Source organism: Citrus clementina, unplaced genomic scaffold (genome assembly GCF_000493195.1).
Source record: "Citrus clementina cultivar Clemenules unplaced genomic scaffold, Citrus_clementina_v1.0 scaffold_3, whole genome shotgun sequence".
NCBI lineage: Eukaryota > Viridiplantae > Streptophyta > Magnoliopsida > Sapindales > Rutaceae > Citrus > Citrus x clementina.
In genome coordinates this window covers 40068050-40084789 of record NW_006262339.1, presented here as the reverse complement: position 1 = coordinate 40084789, position 16740 = coordinate 40068050, and the positions used below count along the sequence as shown (strand labels likewise).

Below are 16740 nucleotides of genomic sequence, written 5' to 3'. Positions count from 1 at the left end.
CCAGCCAACGCCTTTAATAAATAAATACGACAAGAAGATCAACTTGCAGATTATTATACACGCGGGTGTTACCCGTATCCCGTAAAAACTCAAACCCGCCCGTTTTAAATTATTTTATATTCTTTTAATGAAATTTAAAGAGAGAGAAAATTGTCGATAATTCCTAATTTCCTAAACCCTAAACCCTAACCCCAAGTCCCAAGCTGCAGTCGCTGCGCAGTCCGTGGCTTGCCATTTGCCTAAGCGTCGTAGTAGCCACAGGCTCATTGATTCGCAGGTCACAGTCGCTCTCCTCGTTACAGGAAAATTCGGGTTTCAGTCCTGACCCGATAAAAGAGTAATCTTGAGTTTACGGGTCCGCAATGGCATCCCTACCACTAAAGAAGAGCTACGGATGCGAACCTGTCTTACAACAGTTCTACGGCGGTGGGCCGTTGGTGGTTTCATCGGACGGCTCATTCATCGCGTGTGCGTGCGGCGAGTCTATCAACATTGTGGACTTATCAAATGCCTCCATAAAGTCAACAATTGAAGGCGGGTCGGATACAATCACGGCCTTGGCCCTTAGTCCCGACGATAAGCTGCTCTTCTCTTCTGGTCACAGTCGGGAAATTAGGGTTTGGGATTTATCAACACTAAAATGTTTGCGCTCCTGGAAGGTAATGTTTCTTACATTTGTTCCATGAAGAGATTGAATTCATTTGGTTGCTGAAAAAAAAATTAAAGAAAATGTTTTTGTACTGAATTGTATTATTTTATGGCATCAAAGGGCCATGACGGTCCTGCAATTGGAATGGCATGTCACCCATCCGGTGGATTGCTTGCTACTGCAGGAGCTGATAGGAAAGTTCTTGTTTGGGATGTCGATGGTGGCTTTTGCACTCATTACTTCAAAGGTCATAAGGGAGTTGTCAGTAGTATCTTGTTTCATCCTGACACGGATAAATCTCTTGTAAGTCCCTCTCTAAGAATATTTCACCTCCACACTTTATTTTGTTGTTCTGTTCATCACGAAGTTATATACAATGGTAGCGAATTCAAATCGTTATTCTTGTTTTATTTAATGTGATTTATATTGCTTGAATGCTTGTTTTACTTTCTTAAATCTAGTGTCTGAATTAGAAATTTGCTGTGCTTTGAACATTTGGAAATTTTCCTCAAGATGTTCCAAATTGATGGAAGGGTTTACTGTAAATATAAGTCAGATACTTCTCTTTTCTCTTCATTTTAGCATCCTTTTTTTCAGTGTTTTTGAAAAGCTGATTTTCAATCTTTGCTTGCAGCTTTTCTCTGGTAGTGATGATGCAACTGTGCGAGTTTGGGATCTTTTAGCCAAGAAATGTGTTGCAACTTTGGATAAGCATTTCTCAAGAGTTACTTCTATGGCTATAACTAGTGATGGATCGACATTGATCAGTGCTGGAAGAGATAAGGCAAGGCTCAATCTCTTATTTATCTTTTTTGCAAAAATGCCCTTTTTGGCAGATTTGCTTGTTTAGTTGCATCTATGTTATACATCTGGAAGATCAGCGTTTGCATTTATCTGTACTTCAGCTTTCTCTAAGAAAATGTTTTAGGATCTCTATTGATTTCATTTTAGCCTTAAAATGTTGTATAGAAATGGAATCATCAACCTACACAATTTGATGGGTTTATTTTGAAGCACATGATTGGCTGCGAATTTGGATGTAGATCGCGCATGGGAAGCTGAGCAGAATTGCTTTGATTTTGGAAGCTTATAAATGCTGCGTCAAACTTAAATCAATTTCGTTGCCTTTCCAAGCCTTTAAATTAATGGATTTCCTCTTTACGTGCAGAGCTTTTTCTTTTGGTTAATATTGGTGTAGTTGATAGCGAAGAGGATGAATTATGCAAAGTCTGAGGATTATCACCTTAGTGATGTCTGCATGTATACATGGAACAAGTAAATAGATGGGTGGTTTGGTTAGTTTTAATATTTGCTTGGACTAAACCAGATTCCCTCCCTTAAGATATGTTTTTGGGGGGGGGGGGGGGGGTTGGGATATCTTGTGAAATTTGACGGTAAATCTTGTGAATTGACAGTTTCTGATTGAGTTACATAATATCTCACAATGCTGTGTCTTCATTCATCCAAATTGTTTCTTTCTAGGTAGGTAGTCTTTTTACTTAACTTGACCTTCGGACATCCAAAACTCCCATGCCCTCTTGGTTGGATGAAGTCGATTTCTGTCTTCCTGAATTGGGAGAGTAAGAGTCAGTCCTTTTTTTTTTTTTTTGGGAGGGGGTTGTCTGGGCGCATAGCAGTCAGCATCTTTAGAAGAATACGACTATTTGACCTAGATGGTCATTCTAGTTTTGACATGTAAATACTGTGATGGTCACGACTGAAGGAGAAGGCTGCTTCCAGAAGGAGGCATCTTAAACATTCTTTTTGGCTACTTTTTAGGCCTTAGTCTCTAAGAATTTTGGGTTGATGCTTTTATTGGGGCTCCCATCATTTTTTTGTGAATTTTGGGACTGGTGTACACTTTGGGATATGGATATGCTGATTTTAATTTGTGTAGTCTATAGGTAGCCCTTGTGCTCTTCGGGCTCGCTTTTGCATCGCTTTCCCTTTCATTCTAATAGAACTCTATTATTTCCTCTGAAAACATCCAGAATAGCAATTATGCACTCTATTATTTCCCTTTCAGTAATGATTTGTCAACTTGTCATGTTTATTTTACTCTTGTACATTTCCTTAATTTTGCTGACAATATATTATCTCTTTTGTTATCTGGCATCTTTTTTTCCTGCATAGGCATTGAACTTAGATCCCCGATTGAGCTTGCTAACCAACTATTGAAGATTTTAAGTTTATCTTGTTACGTTGAGCTGTGCTTCTGCTTCTATGCTGTTATTTTTCATATATTTGACAGATTTGCCTAGATAAAAGTGGACTCTCCTATAGCTATCATCTTATATGCAAGATTAAGTTTTCAACCAAAAGTTAATGTATTTCTATATCAGGTTGTAAACTTGTGGGACCTTCGTGACTACAGTTGCAAGTTGACTGTGCCAACATATGAGATGGTTGAAGCTGTGTGTGCCATTCCTCCTGGGAGTGCTTTTGATTCATTTCTAAGTTCATACAATCAGCAGACTATAAAGAAAAAACGCAGGTCACTAGAAATTCATTTCATCACAGTCGGTGAACGAGGGATCGTGCGCATGTGGAATGCAGATAGGTAAAGGGTGATTTTTATTAACTACTTTGGAATATCTAGCATACACTATTTTATTTATGAGGGGATTGTTTTACATCCCCCAAAATAATAATAATAATCTGGTGTCATTTTACATAAATGGTTTTCATATTTTTTCTTAGATTTTGGTTTTGTTAATTTCGACAGTGCATGCCTATATGAACAAAAGTCCTCAGATGTTACCATTAGCTTTGAGATGGATGACTCAAAAAGGGGCTTTACTGCAGCTACCGTGCTTCCTTCAAATCAAGGACTGCTTTGTGTGACTGCTGATCAGCAGCTTCTTTTATATACCACAGTTGAAGTTCCTGAAAAAAAAATGGAGTTGATTCTGAGCAAAAGGCTTGTAGGGTATAATGAGGAGATACTGGATTTGAAATTTTTGGGGGAGGAAGAGCAGTATCTTGCTGTTGCTACTAATATTGAACAGGTAATGTTTCTCAGACTATTTCCTTTTTCATTTTGATTAAAATTTAAATAATCTCAAGTTATGATATTTTGAGAGTGGATGATTCAGATATGCTGAATATTAACTGTAATTGTTACTTATGAATTTGAATTTTAAAAGAACAATTTTTTTACCACCATATTCTTTTGAATGTGCCGGGTGTCTTTAATTGTTATTGTCCATAATTTTCTGATAAATATGTATTGAGGGGTTCATCATGTGTGCCAAAGTAGCTCCCATGTATGCGTGATAAATATCTGTCTTATTACTTTAGAATTCCTGCTTCTTATGTGGCTGCCTCTCTCCTAAGTGACTGTAAACAAATGTAAAATAGGTTTCTCTAGAATTTTTTTCGTTGTTTTATTTTAACATAATTATGTATGAATTTTGTAGTTTTATACTAGGATTTATTTATTATTTATTGATCTTCACTTATCTCCCATTTTGTCCAAAATGTTGTTATTTATGTGCAAACCTATTCCTCTTTAGCTAGTGTTTCATTATGGTGGATGATATTTCCTGATGCGGTGAATACTAAGTGAAGTACAATATACAGTTAACAAAAAAATCCTTAAATGTATAGATCATCTCCTTGGTGCTAATATTGAGTAGTATGTTGTTCAGATGTGGGGAAAAAAAATTCCTAGGATATTACTTATCCTAATACCTGCATAATGAACAGTTTACAGTTACAAATAAACTATTAACTATATAGATGAGCCCCCCGGCGCTATTGCCTCTGATGTGAGGAAAAAAAAAAATTCCCTGGATCTTACTTGTCCTATTACCTGCATAATGCTTGACCAGTTCAATTTCAAGGTTTTGGTTCCTAATGATTTTGAATTCATATACATGCAGGTTCAAGTGTATGATCTTTCATCCATGTCATGTTCCTATGTATTGGCAGGCCATAGTGAAATTGTTTTGTGCCTTGACACTTGTGCATTGAGTTCTGGAAAAATCCTCATTGTAACGGGAAGTAAGGACAATAGTGTAAGTTCCTTGCCTTCTTTTGGTCATAAAGTGGTTGGGCTTGTCATTAGCACTCTGATTGCCTCCAGCCATAAGTAAGATGGCTGTCATTTGCTATCTACTTTGCTTGAGTTGTTTTTGTTGTTCAGTTCATATGTGTATCCCTCTCTTGCAAGTACTCCGCTACTTAGTATTTGATTCCATTCTTTCTACAGGTAAGGTTGTGGGATTCAGAAAGCAGATGTTGTGTTGGAGTGGGCACAGGCCATATGGGAGCTGTTGGAGCAGTTGCTTTTTCTAAAAAGTTGCGAAATTTTCTTGTTAGTGGCAGTAGGTCAGCACTTACACTTGCTTTTACCTTTTCTCTGTATAAAATTCTTGTCATGTGAGATGGTGCTGAAATTTGGACAATTCTAATTCTTTCCCTTTCTTTTACTGTTTTATGTGTATTTTTCGCTTTAACTTGTCTCTAAGTTAGCTATATTCACCTGTGGTTCAGTGATCATACCATTAAGGTTTGGAGTTTCGATGGTCTCTCAGATGATGCGGAACAGCCGATGAACCTGAAAGCTAAAGCAGTAGTAGCTGCTCATGGTAAAGATATAAATTCTCTGGCTGTCGCACCAAATGATAGTTTGGTTTGCACTGGTTCTCAGGTCAGTAGCTTATGAGGTGATTTTTTTTTTTTTTTTTTAATCTTTGAACCAATGGTGGTTTTTCATTAGCTGCATTTCTTTTTCAAAGTTTACAAATGGAATACAAAAGTTTTCAAGAAAATACATAGTAAATAAATAAATAGACAAGGAAACAGAACCATGTATTCACCTCTAATGCCCAGATCTTTATGAAGCAATTTTATGAAAATGCCAAGACAGATTTCCATTAGTTGCGATTAATTTTACTAACTATTGAACAATTTTCAGTTACTTAGGCTCACAGGATTTTGTGCTTGCACACACACGCACACTCGTATGAAAGTTGGTCTTGTAAGTTTATTTACTCCTTTGCGTGGATTGTTCTGGTGGTCAGGATCGCACTGCTTGTGTTTGGAGGCTTCCGGATCTGGTGTCTGTTGTTACTTTTCGAGGGCATAAAAGAGGGATTTGGTCTGTCGAGTTTTCACCAGTTGATCAAGTTGTTATAACAGCTTCTGGTGACAAAACGATTAAGATATGGTCGATATCTGATGGTTCATGTTTAAAAACATTTGAAGGGCACACATCAAGTGTACTAAGAGCTTCTTTTCTGACTCGTGGGGCCCAAATTGTTTCTTGTGGTAATGAGGGTTACTTTTGTATGCTGACCTGACTTGGTTAAGTGTCATATTCAACGAACTCAATAATCTTATTTTTAGGTGCCGATGGTCTGGTGAAACTGTGGACAGTCAGAACTGGTGAATGTATTGCCACATATGATAAGCACGAGGACAAGGTGCAGAACTTCTTTTCTTATTATTATACTTACCATCATTGCTTTTCCTTATTCTGTATTTCCTTATTCTGTATAGCTATCTTACTAATTTAGATCTTATAAAATACAATTTTCAAAATTCAGTAAATTCTATGCATTTCTGTTGATTTTTGCATGATAATGAGAAAGAGGTTAAGTCTGTGTTGTAATCTGTGCTTCACTTTTCTCCCTTCCTCCTCCTTTCTTGTTCTCTCTCTATCTCTCTCTGTTAATTGGTGATCTGTCCTTTGTTACAATGTCGTGTCTCATACATGCTGAGTTCTGGTAACTGGTTGACATGGAGTACATATATTTTAATACATTGAAGGATTTCCCTGTGCAATCGGGATGCTATACAATGTAATGAACATGTGTATAGTTCACACTTGGGGTTACCTCACGGCAACTTGTGGAATGACAACTGGTTAGGTTAGGGATAGGTGATCCCATAAGTATTTTGAATTCACCTCAAACTTCTGGCTGGGTATTCCTGTAGTGTTTTAGATGTTTGGATGGTTATATTTTCAGAAAATACACTTTGTTTTAGATTGAGTCTCTTTTTAAATTGTGAATGCCATTCAATATGCTTTCTATGAAATTCGTATTTGTTGTTAACAATCTGGACTATTTTCTCTGGGAGATTGTTGTTGTTTATTTTTTGTTAAAGTAACCCTTCCTAAATGTATAGAATTGTTTCAATGTTATCCAAGATAGGATATCTTTCTGCTTTCCCAGCATAATCCTGTTCATTGTGCTAAAACCTTTTGTCCAAAGTTTCATTGTATATCATATTCTCTCTCCACAAGAATTTTGTTGTTCTTTCTTTTTCTTATAAGGAAAGTGGTTTGCAGATTTGGGCCTTGGCTGTCGGGAAGAAGACAGAAATGTTTGCAACTGGTGGCAGTGATGCTCTTGTTAATCTGTGGCATGATTCAACTGCTTCTGAGAGAGAGGAAGCTTTCCGAAAAGAGGTGAGCTGTTTCATCCACTGTTTCAGTGCCTTATTGCTTGTCTAAGCCATATAGAACAGATGATGGATTAGTTTTCTCTAAGCCGGTGTCTTTAATTTTGTATTTTGTTCGTTATGGTGATCATACTTGGACCCAAAGGTGAGTTAGTTATGCACATCGGGTGTGCCTAGCTCGGACACTTATCCTTATAAAATAAGTCGGTGTTTACTTCTTTCTGAGCAAGAAAGAAAGGAAATACCATGGCAAGAAGTGGTTTTTAGTAGATTAAAGCTGGGTCCTTAGTGTTAGAGCTGCCCCACTAAAACAGGAGCAGTTGTGGAATTTGAACCTAACCTTCGCGCAAGGACAAGTTTTTTGCCTGCTAATTAGTTATTGTGAAAGCATAGTGTACTTTTTGTGGTTTAGGAAGTAATTTGTTTCTTCGTATTGTGGGTCCATACATCACCTTGGCAATTACCTGCATTGGAATATTGATATCTGATTATCAGGGATTGTAGTTGTTCTGTCAATTTCTAGTCAAGTTTCTAGGTGGAATTTGCCCGTAATCACTCTGGCTATTATATCTAGTGTTTTTAGTAATCTTTTGACAATAGAGGTTTGCAGTACCTAAATAATAACAATTGGATGTATCTGTCTTGACGTCGAGCAGGAAGAAGCGGTTTTGAGAGGTCAGGAATTAGAAAATGCTGTGTTGGATGCTGACTACACTAAAGCAATCCAAGTAGCATTTGAACTTCGCAGGCCTCATAAACTTTTTGAGTTATTTGCCAGTGTGTGCAGGTGAGCACTAAATTTCTTATTTTCTTTGTACTGTTGCTTTTTTCTTAGCAAAGTGATTTGCAGGAAGAGAGAAGCAGAACTTCAAATAGAGAAAGCCCTTCATGCACTTGGCAAGGAAGAGATTCGTCAACTTCTTGAGTATGTTCGAGAATGGAATACAAAGCCAAAGTTGTGTCATGTTGCGCAGTTTGTGCTATTCCAGCTTTTCAACATCCATCCTCCTACAGAGATTATTGAGGTGATTGTGTTTTATTTATTCCTCATCTTATTTCTTTCTTTGTTATTATTGTTACAAGTTTTACGGGATAAAGAAATAAACACGTCACAGAAAATTGGAGAGTTGTCTGTTAATACTTAATCAAACTTCCATTAGGTGCTTTTAAGATTTTGGGTGTCTAAATTTTAAGAGGCTAGATATTGGATGCAGAAATTGAATATTTCATTTTTGGGTCTTTATTTATCAGTTGTATGTGACAAACACACTGTTAAGTTTTGTGTTGAATTTTAAGTTCAGACCATCCTTGCTGGAATGCTTAGGGAAAAGACTCATAAAAACAAATTAAGAGAAATGACATACCTGATTCCCCCACCCCCCCCCCCCCCCCTCTTTTTTTTTGGAAGTAGATGAAGGGCATTATTGCTTTTTAGCTTCACAAACCGATATCTCAATCCCCCTTGCCGTCACTACTAAAATTCATGCATTGTTTTGTGATGAATAAGATAATTTTACAGTTTTTTTTCCCTCCTATAGTAGTGGCAAGCAAACGGAGCAGTTGTTCCCTTAGCCCTAATGTATATGCAGCTTGTGATTGTGTATATCCTGATTAGTTTGATGTGAGACTGCAGATAAAAGGCATTTCCGATGTTCTAGAAGGCCTCATTCCATACACTCAACGGCATTTCAGCAGGATTGATAGACTTGTAAGGAGTACATTTTTGTTGGACTATACTTTAACAGGAATGTCAGTTATCGAACCAGATACCGAAGCAAGAGAGGTGAAGGCCGAATCGTTGGTAGACTCTAACGTCCACCAGGATGCTAATGATGTGGTTATAACAGAAAATGTCGCGAAGGAGCAAATAGAGTCAGAAGGAAAGACTGCTTCAAAGAAACGAAAATCACACAAATCAAGAGAGAGCTCTCATAAGAAAGAAAGGAGAGCTGATCAGACAAATGCAGCGGCTATATCATTGCAGGCATAAACAAAATGCGGAGATGTTTTGCCACTGTATTTGTTAGTTCATAACTAATTAGCCTGTTATGTATTTTATTAGTTAATTATTGAAGGTGTTTTCCCGGTTGCCTTCACGAATTCTGTGCATTCTATGCCATTTTTGTTTTTGTAAAATTACTAAGTAGGTTATAATAGGCGACATTTACAAACTTCTCTAACAAACATAAACCTTAATTTCCTTGAAGAAACACCATTACATAACTGAGGAAGAAAATTTATATGCCATAACAGCTTCAAACCGGAAATACTCTTACTGAATAAGCGTCTGTGAGGCTCCCAACTTTCAATTAAATATGAAGATGGTTTCTGATATTAGCACAATAAACTTATACCTGTTGAACTCTAATGATATGTTAAAGTAAAACGAGATTGAACAATTTGTCAGTCTATAGAATATCAGCTAAAATGCCGAATGCATATGAAATATGAACCAGCAATTTCATATCTGAAAATTGGAATCCAGTCAAATATATTGGATGTTTGATGAAAATATCTTAAAGGAACTTTCAGCACACCCCAAGACGGTTCATTGGCCGGATATGTTCAACATCACTTTCTGTAAAATCTTATTATCAACTGAGTTCATTGTTAAATATTTTCATCATCATCATATATTGCAGTTGAAAATTGAATGAACGGAAATGAATTTCCAATGAGGCTGTGCACAGAGCAGATTAAAGGATCTGCAGAGAGGATGGACGAAAATTTCCACGGTAAACATAGACTGTTAAACCTGTCACATCATCTACCACTAGTAACTGAGATCACCTTATCATTCTCCAATATCAGATGTTATATCCAGGAATCAGCTTGAATTGAGAGAAGCAACTACAAAAGCTTCAGTCCACCTGTTACATCATCTACCACTTCAACGGGTCCTGTACAAATTGATTGTCAATATATATCAATAAAACCGCAAAACAAATATAAACTTTATTCATAGATTTATTCATTTGAGCCAAAGCTATAAAATGACTTTATCAAAGGTACTATTCTTTATACTACCAACCAGGTTGAAACTGGCAATTTAAGGTAATGTTCAGCAGGATATCTTGAATCAGCCACAAAATTAGCACTCATGCACAGATAATGAAAACAATAATCATAACGAAAGCATGGGGCTCCAAGAAACAAAACTAAAAGCTCAGAGAACCGACCGAAAAATTTGACCTTACCAAGAATAGCCATCACCGTCCTTGAATCTGAAAAAAAGAAGGATGTGGAAAAGAGTAAGTTCATGAAACAGTAAAAATATGAAACTGGACTTTGCAAATATATGTATATATGAAACTGGAAAACAAAAGTTAAAGACAAGGATGAAAATACGAAAATACACGATAATTTCACTGACTGAAGTAAGACAGGTATCAATTTTTCTAGATCTCAATGGAAGTGAAAAGCAAACAACAATGATCTTTTGGCATATAAATTCATAAGTAACATACTTAACCAAATATCTGAGAGCACAGATTGCATGAAATTAATAATAATGACCACAACTTATAGTTCATAAATATGCTTTCTTATTGTATCAACATTCTAATTATACTTCTTCAATGCATTTTCTTCCAGCTCCTTTTCCCAATGTAAAGTCCAGATCTACCACTGTTTCACAAAGAGCATAATTTTAACTATGGCTTGATAATTACCATCAGGAAGCTCATATTTTGAATTCTACTTTTGGCTAACCACACCAACTGTCATAGATTTTTTATGGCCTGATTACAGGCCAGGAACGAGGAAAAAGAGAACTAAAAACATGAGTTTGTGAAAGAGAGAGACTAGTTACAGAATCAAGCAAAAGAAAATTGTCAAATCATTTGGTTCACATGAAAATTAGTCATCAACCAAAAAGCACAATCAATCTCAATCGACCAAAGATATTAAATAAAATAATATGTGACTCACTTGGTGCAATCTGAGTTCTCCCTGCATCAATTGTAATATGAGTTGGCAATTTAAGTGATTTTGCCCTTTCCTGTTAATGTAGAAAAGATTTTTGTTAAGAATACAAGTTCAGATAAACAAAACAGAAAGAGCATAAACTATAACAAAGCTACAACCGAAGCCAAAAAAGAGAAAAGTAAGACCACAGAATAATACACAGGAAGGACTTTTAAGCTATACTAACTTGCAAAACTAGCATATCTTCCTCACTTTCGATTTTCAGCACCACCTTTGGTTGTGCACACATCTCCCACCTGTGTATTGACAAAATTTAATAAAAAAGAGCAAGAATAAGAAAGCAAAATACATATTTCAGAGTGTGCTATAAATCCAGATTAGAGTGCGGCTGTACCTGTTTAAAGCTTTTGGAGCCCGATAGAGGACCTTTTTATAGAGACCTAAAGTTGCATGACTATCCAAAGAAGGGACAGATTTGGATAGTTAATCAAAGCAAAAAAGCAGTTTAATAGTAAAAAAATCTAAAATAATATGACAATTAAGGATCATCAAGGTCAATGTATTTGCCACACTAGCACACTAGTGAAACCTCCTCAGTCCTCCCCCCCAACTCTCCTTCCCTTTTCTTCCCAATAAAATCAAGAGAGGATTACTTGCCAGTAAGGAGGCCAACTTCTTTTCTTAACAGTTCTACTCACACAATTTGCAGCCTAATTGGCACTTCTTCCAATTATCACAAACAGTAGCATCTTCTATGCTACAAATAAAGAATTTTAATTTCATTGATTAAAGAATTAATTAAACAGTGATAACATTTTCAAGCAGGCACGTAAGATATGAAGCATCTGATGATAGGGTGGGGGGTTGATGGATGCTAATCTCCCATGACACCTAATAGTTAAAAATATTAGATATAAATGTACAAAGCTTGTACCAAGAAAGACAAGAATAAACACAAAATTTGATCTAAAGAGTAAAAACAATAGTTACCTGCACTGGGCAGCAATTTTCCCTTTACCCATCTTAAGATCATTTCTCACAACCAAAACCTGCAGATAATCCAGGACACAGCATAGACCTTTAGTATCCACTTATTGATAAATTTTAAATACCCAGAAATCCCTTGAACATGTTCGCTGAGTTCTAAACTGGGGACTACTGCCAAGATCTTTAGCTCTCTCTATAAGCAAGAGCACACACGTGTCAATTGAGAGAAAAGAAGAAGTCATACCATTTTAAAATCATCTAGAATATCAGCCAGCTTTTCAATCTCAAGGGGTTCCTTGGCCTTATTTTTCTTGTTTTCATTAGCAACTGCTGCATTCTTAGCTCTTCTCACTGAAACAAAGAAACAAGCAGGACAACCTTTCCCAATGCAATATCCAAACGCAAGGCATCCAGCTCCAAATAAGATGGTGCTCAGCCATGACAGATCCATCATTCCCAAACCCAAACAAAACCCCAGCAGGTACTTAAGTCTCGGCCAAAATCAAGCTAGAAGCTGACAGCAAATCAACCATATGTATGCAACAACAAGCCTACCTAGAAAAGCCAGATCAAAATGGAACATCAGTATAATAGAATATCAATAACTCTACACATATCCACATGTTAGTATATCCAATGTACTAGATTGCAAGCAACCACAAACCTAGTTTTATAGACTGCACTAACAAATGTTTAAATTTTTCTTTTTGCGCTGAAAATAATGACGACTCCACAGCCTCATACAAAAAATTTACTTTGTCTTAATTAATACTTAAAAGTTTTAAGTTACTAAATTGTTCGAATTCTCAACATTGCAAAATGTGGAAACTCTTTCTATAAACTGACATGGAATAACAGCATTGATCAGATGAAAACACCATATGGCTACCCACATGATTTATTTCCGTTGTTTCGTGCTTTCATCCAACCAATACTGTTCTCCCGCACCAGTTTGTTGAGCTTGAAGCTCTAGCATCACTCTTAATTTAAACTGGCAATTTGATCAAGTACCACATTTCAATAAATCTAAGGGCATTCAAAATTAAATACTTTGCTCAAGTCATTTGTGAATGGAATTAACTAGTTAGAAACTAAAGACAGGAATAAAAATGATGATTTTTTCAGTTCATAAACGAGTGAAAAATTATTATATTTTAGGGATCATTTTGAAATTTACATTGATATGATTGTGTTCCAGAGTTTTTCTAAATTGATACTTTTGTTAATCGAGAGTAAACACTACAGAAGAAAGAGAACACACTCGAAATTAAAAAATTAAAAAAAAATGAAACCTTAAGTAGCTGCACGCAACTGACGGACTGTTGATCGGACGGCGTTGAACTCACGCAGACATTGGGGGGTTTTAGGCGCTGGAGCCGCCGTCTTGAGATGAGACGAAGGTGATGGGGAAACTTTTAAGAGTCCGTTTGAATTTAGTGGTAACAGTGGGTCGGGTGAGGCTGGCTTGACCCATCGGCCCGTATCTTTAAACAACATTTTAGTGTTATTGAAATTTGGGTTTAATTTCATATTTTTATTATGAAAATATTAACGCGTCGGTTACTCTCGCTGTCAAATCAATTGGAATTTGGCACTTAAATATCATTATTGCACATTAGTTGACATCTAGGCTGTGTTAAAAAGCTAAAAACAGTTTTGAACGTTAGATTTAGAAGATTTTGAAAAAAATCAGTTTAAAATCAGTTTTGTAAGGTAATTTACATTCACTATTTAGAATTAATTTGAATTATACTCTCGAACGTATTTATAAATGAAAATATTAAAAAAATTTAATTTTCAAGCGTAGATTTAAAGAAAGTTATCAGAAAAAAAAATATGTAAACGCACCGTCGCGGTCGGCTGTGGAGCCCGCTTCTTTTTTTTTTGTTTTATAAACTGAGCATCATTTCAGAAAATAAAATAAAAAATAAATTGACCATTGCGTGTTAATGGGACAAAGGTTACTAGTTAATCCAACGGTGACGATGACAAACAGAAGAATCCATCACCCGACATCTGTTGACTTTGACTGGAATTTACATAAAATACAATAACTACACAAATACTATAAATAAATCTGGTACTGACACACGACGTGCGTGTATCCGATAAAACTCAATCTCAGCCCTTTATTTTCATTTTGCATTAGAGGAAGGAAATCTGGACCCTTGCACTTGCATAGACACTGTCCTTCATTCTTAGGATCGATGACCAATGTGTTGTTGGTTCAATCAGGAATCGGACCCCGATTTAAGTTAATCACTAGCTTGTGAGTGAATTAAATGTTTATAAGAAATTTAATTTTCAGCAAATGCTCTCAAAATGTTATGGATGGTTTGAGTTTGCCAGTGTTGTAGGGAATTTTTTTTTCAATATCTAAAGCATATTTTCGGACTTATAGAAACAAATTTCAACAAATTTTGATGAACAATCGATATGCTACTTAGATTATTTTAGATATAAACCTAGAATTTTACACTTCGGTTTAACCACATACTTGAAAGACAGTGGCAAGATCAATGCCTTAATTTGTCATGTATGATCCTTAGTGCCTTATGGTTCGACTCTTTCTCTAATAGGGATGATAATTTTTCGTGGTGGGATGGGATCCTATGGGATTCTATCCCGTTTTGAAACATGATTAAAATATATTTTTATCTCAAAAAAAGATATAAAAAGACAGAAATGAGACTTTTTTTTTATCTCAATTAAGTATACAGGGACAGGACTAGGATTGACAATTCTCGTCCTACCCCATCTTATTACCAATCATAGTTGTTGGTATGGTTTATTATTATATTGTTAAATTATTTGATATTTTAACAAGGCTAAAGTTGGTTATTGTCCAAATCTATAGCTTTTGAAGCGTAAATCTGAATAAAAAAATATGTGCAATGGAAGCAAATAGGTAATTAAAAAATATTAGCATAAAACTGTATTCGAACATGCATGTAGTCAAAATAAAACTAATATTTAGTTATTCTACTTTGGTATTTATTAAAGATTTTTGTTATATTGAATTATAATAATTTTTAAAAGAAAAAATGTCAAAATTTATTTGTTTACATTCAAAATTGTTCAGGATAATGTGATGAGACGAAATATTAAACGGGACGAGATTATGATAGATTTTTGTTGCCCAAAAAAATTGAAAGGACGAGAATAAAACTTTTTTTTTATCTCACTTGCATATAAAAAACAGGACTGTAATTGACAAATCTTGTCTCATTTCGTTCCATTGCCAATATTCCCTAGCCTTGTAACTTGATTCAAATCTCAGCACACTACTATCTTGATCCAAACTTGAAGTTTTACATACTAAATCCAAGCATGAACGAGAGAAAGAAAGAAATGAGTGTGATTGTACTCTTGGGCAAAGCGTAAGTGACCCAACACTAATTTTCAGTAGGCCAAAATTATTTAATGGAGTGTTTACTTATTAGCAATGAGAATGAGAAATTGAGAATTAATGAACTGGAATCAACAACTTATTTATTTTTTAAAATAAGATGAAGGAATGGAAATCAAATTAGCATGGAACCCACTAATTTGAGAATGATTATTGGAGCTTTGGTTCTTAGGGGGGAATTGAGATTCCCAGTTAAATTTTATAAATTCCAATTTAATCCTTTATTTGAATATATGAAAATAAAATTAAAAAAATCAGACCTACACAATCGATGTCGTTGATGTTGTTGCTCGTTAATGTCTTCGTTGTTGTTGCTGCTACCTGCTACTGTTACTGTTGCTTGCTACCGATACCAGCTCTTGCGATTGCCGCTGATCGCTACCATCACTGCTTGTGTCGGTCTTCGCTCTTGTTACTTTTCATAGCCAATTGTTGTTGCTAATGATGATGATGATGTATTTTTATTATTATTATTATTTTGAATGGATCATCATCATCGATGTTGCTGTTTGTTGTTATTAAAAATTTTGTTGTTATAATTATAATAATCATAATTATTATGACAAAAAAATAATAAATCTAGGACATTTTAAAATCTTGCTACAATTTATTCCGATTTCAATAAGTAAATATCTTATTATGATTTTCATTTCAACTTATTTCGATTTCAAATTCATTTTGATTCTAAATTTCTAATACATTCCAATTACAAATTAGTAAACGCACCATAAATATCTCGGCTGAGTGTAGAGACCCATTGTGTGTTAATTACAAAATTGGTCATATCATTATGACTTAAAATAATATGATTTAGAGTTATACTTATCTATAATATACTATTATACATGGTGTAACAAAATTAGATTATTAATACAGTATTTGATTGCATAATTAAGATGTCCATTAAAATTGCTCTTAATATTTGACATTAATCACATATTAATTAAAAAAAATATAGAATAATTTGAAACATTTATGTCAATCTACCATATAAGAGAAATAAATACAACATATATTTATAGCATTTTATCCCAAAAAAAAAAAATTATCTCCTACAAATCGAACTTGATAAAAATAAATTAGAGCTATAGTTAATTTATGTCAACATAATATTTAATAATTATCCCAAGGGATAGCACAACAATGCTGGAAGAAACTCAAAATTTTTATAGATAATATTTTATTATTTAATATAAACTGAGGAAGGATAATAGAGTGAAGCTCCATCAGTGATGATGCTGCGCCGTGGACTTGTAACAAACAAAGAAACGCGGTTTCTTTTTCCTAAAACAAATTAATTTAATCTTCCCAAAAAAAAAAAAAATAATTAAAAAAATTTGATTTATAAAATAAATTA

At 35.0% G+C, this 16740-nt stretch overlaps 2 protein-coding genes across 3 annotated transcripts; one reads left to right on the top strand and one right to left on the bottom strand.

The window, feature by feature from the left end:
* The first annotated feature begins 29 nt into the window (after window positions 1-29).
* On the top strand, window positions 30-9319 carry LOC18049019 (transducin beta-like protein 3). Of its 2 annotated transcripts, none has more exons than XM_006443167.2 (14): window positions 30-659; window positions 770-952; window positions 1284-1433; window positions 2992-3209; window positions 3375-3657; window positions 4534-4668; window positions 4863-4981; window positions 5147-5303; window positions 5677-5923; window positions 6002-6078; window positions 6948-7067; window positions 7717-7847; window positions 7911-8085; window positions 8694-9319. In XM_006443167.2, the coding sequence occupies exons 1-14, from the start codon at window positions 363-365 to the stop codon at window positions 9048-9050; spliced, it is 2649 nt and encodes an 882-aa protein (XP_006443230.1). In that variant the 5' UTR covers window positions 30-362; the 3' UTR covers window positions 9051-9319. The 2 variants fall into 2 exon arrangements, with proteins under 2 accessions (XP_006443230.1, XP_024045042.1); XM_024189274.1 differs by having other exon boundaries at window positions 545-659; window positions 834-952.
* Window positions 9320-9528: 209 nt separating this feature from the next.
* Window positions 9529-13460, bottom strand: LOC18049018 (peptidyl-tRNA hydrolase 2, mitochondrial). The gene is made up of 8 exons (XM_006443166.2): window positions 13267-13460; window positions 12219-12529; window positions 11978-12036; window positions 11382-11441; window positions 11214-11283; window positions 10991-11060; window positions 10258-10284; window positions 9529-9960 (listed from the first exon to the last, which is right to left on the bottom strand). The coding sequence occupies exons 2-8, from the start codon at window positions 12426-12428 to the stop codon at window positions 9911-9913; spliced, it is 546 nt and encodes a 181-aa protein (XP_006443229.1). The 5' UTR covers window positions 12429-12529; window positions 13267-13460; the 3' UTR covers window positions 9529-9910.
* Between the last annotated feature and the right edge of the window lie 3280 nt (window positions 13461-16740).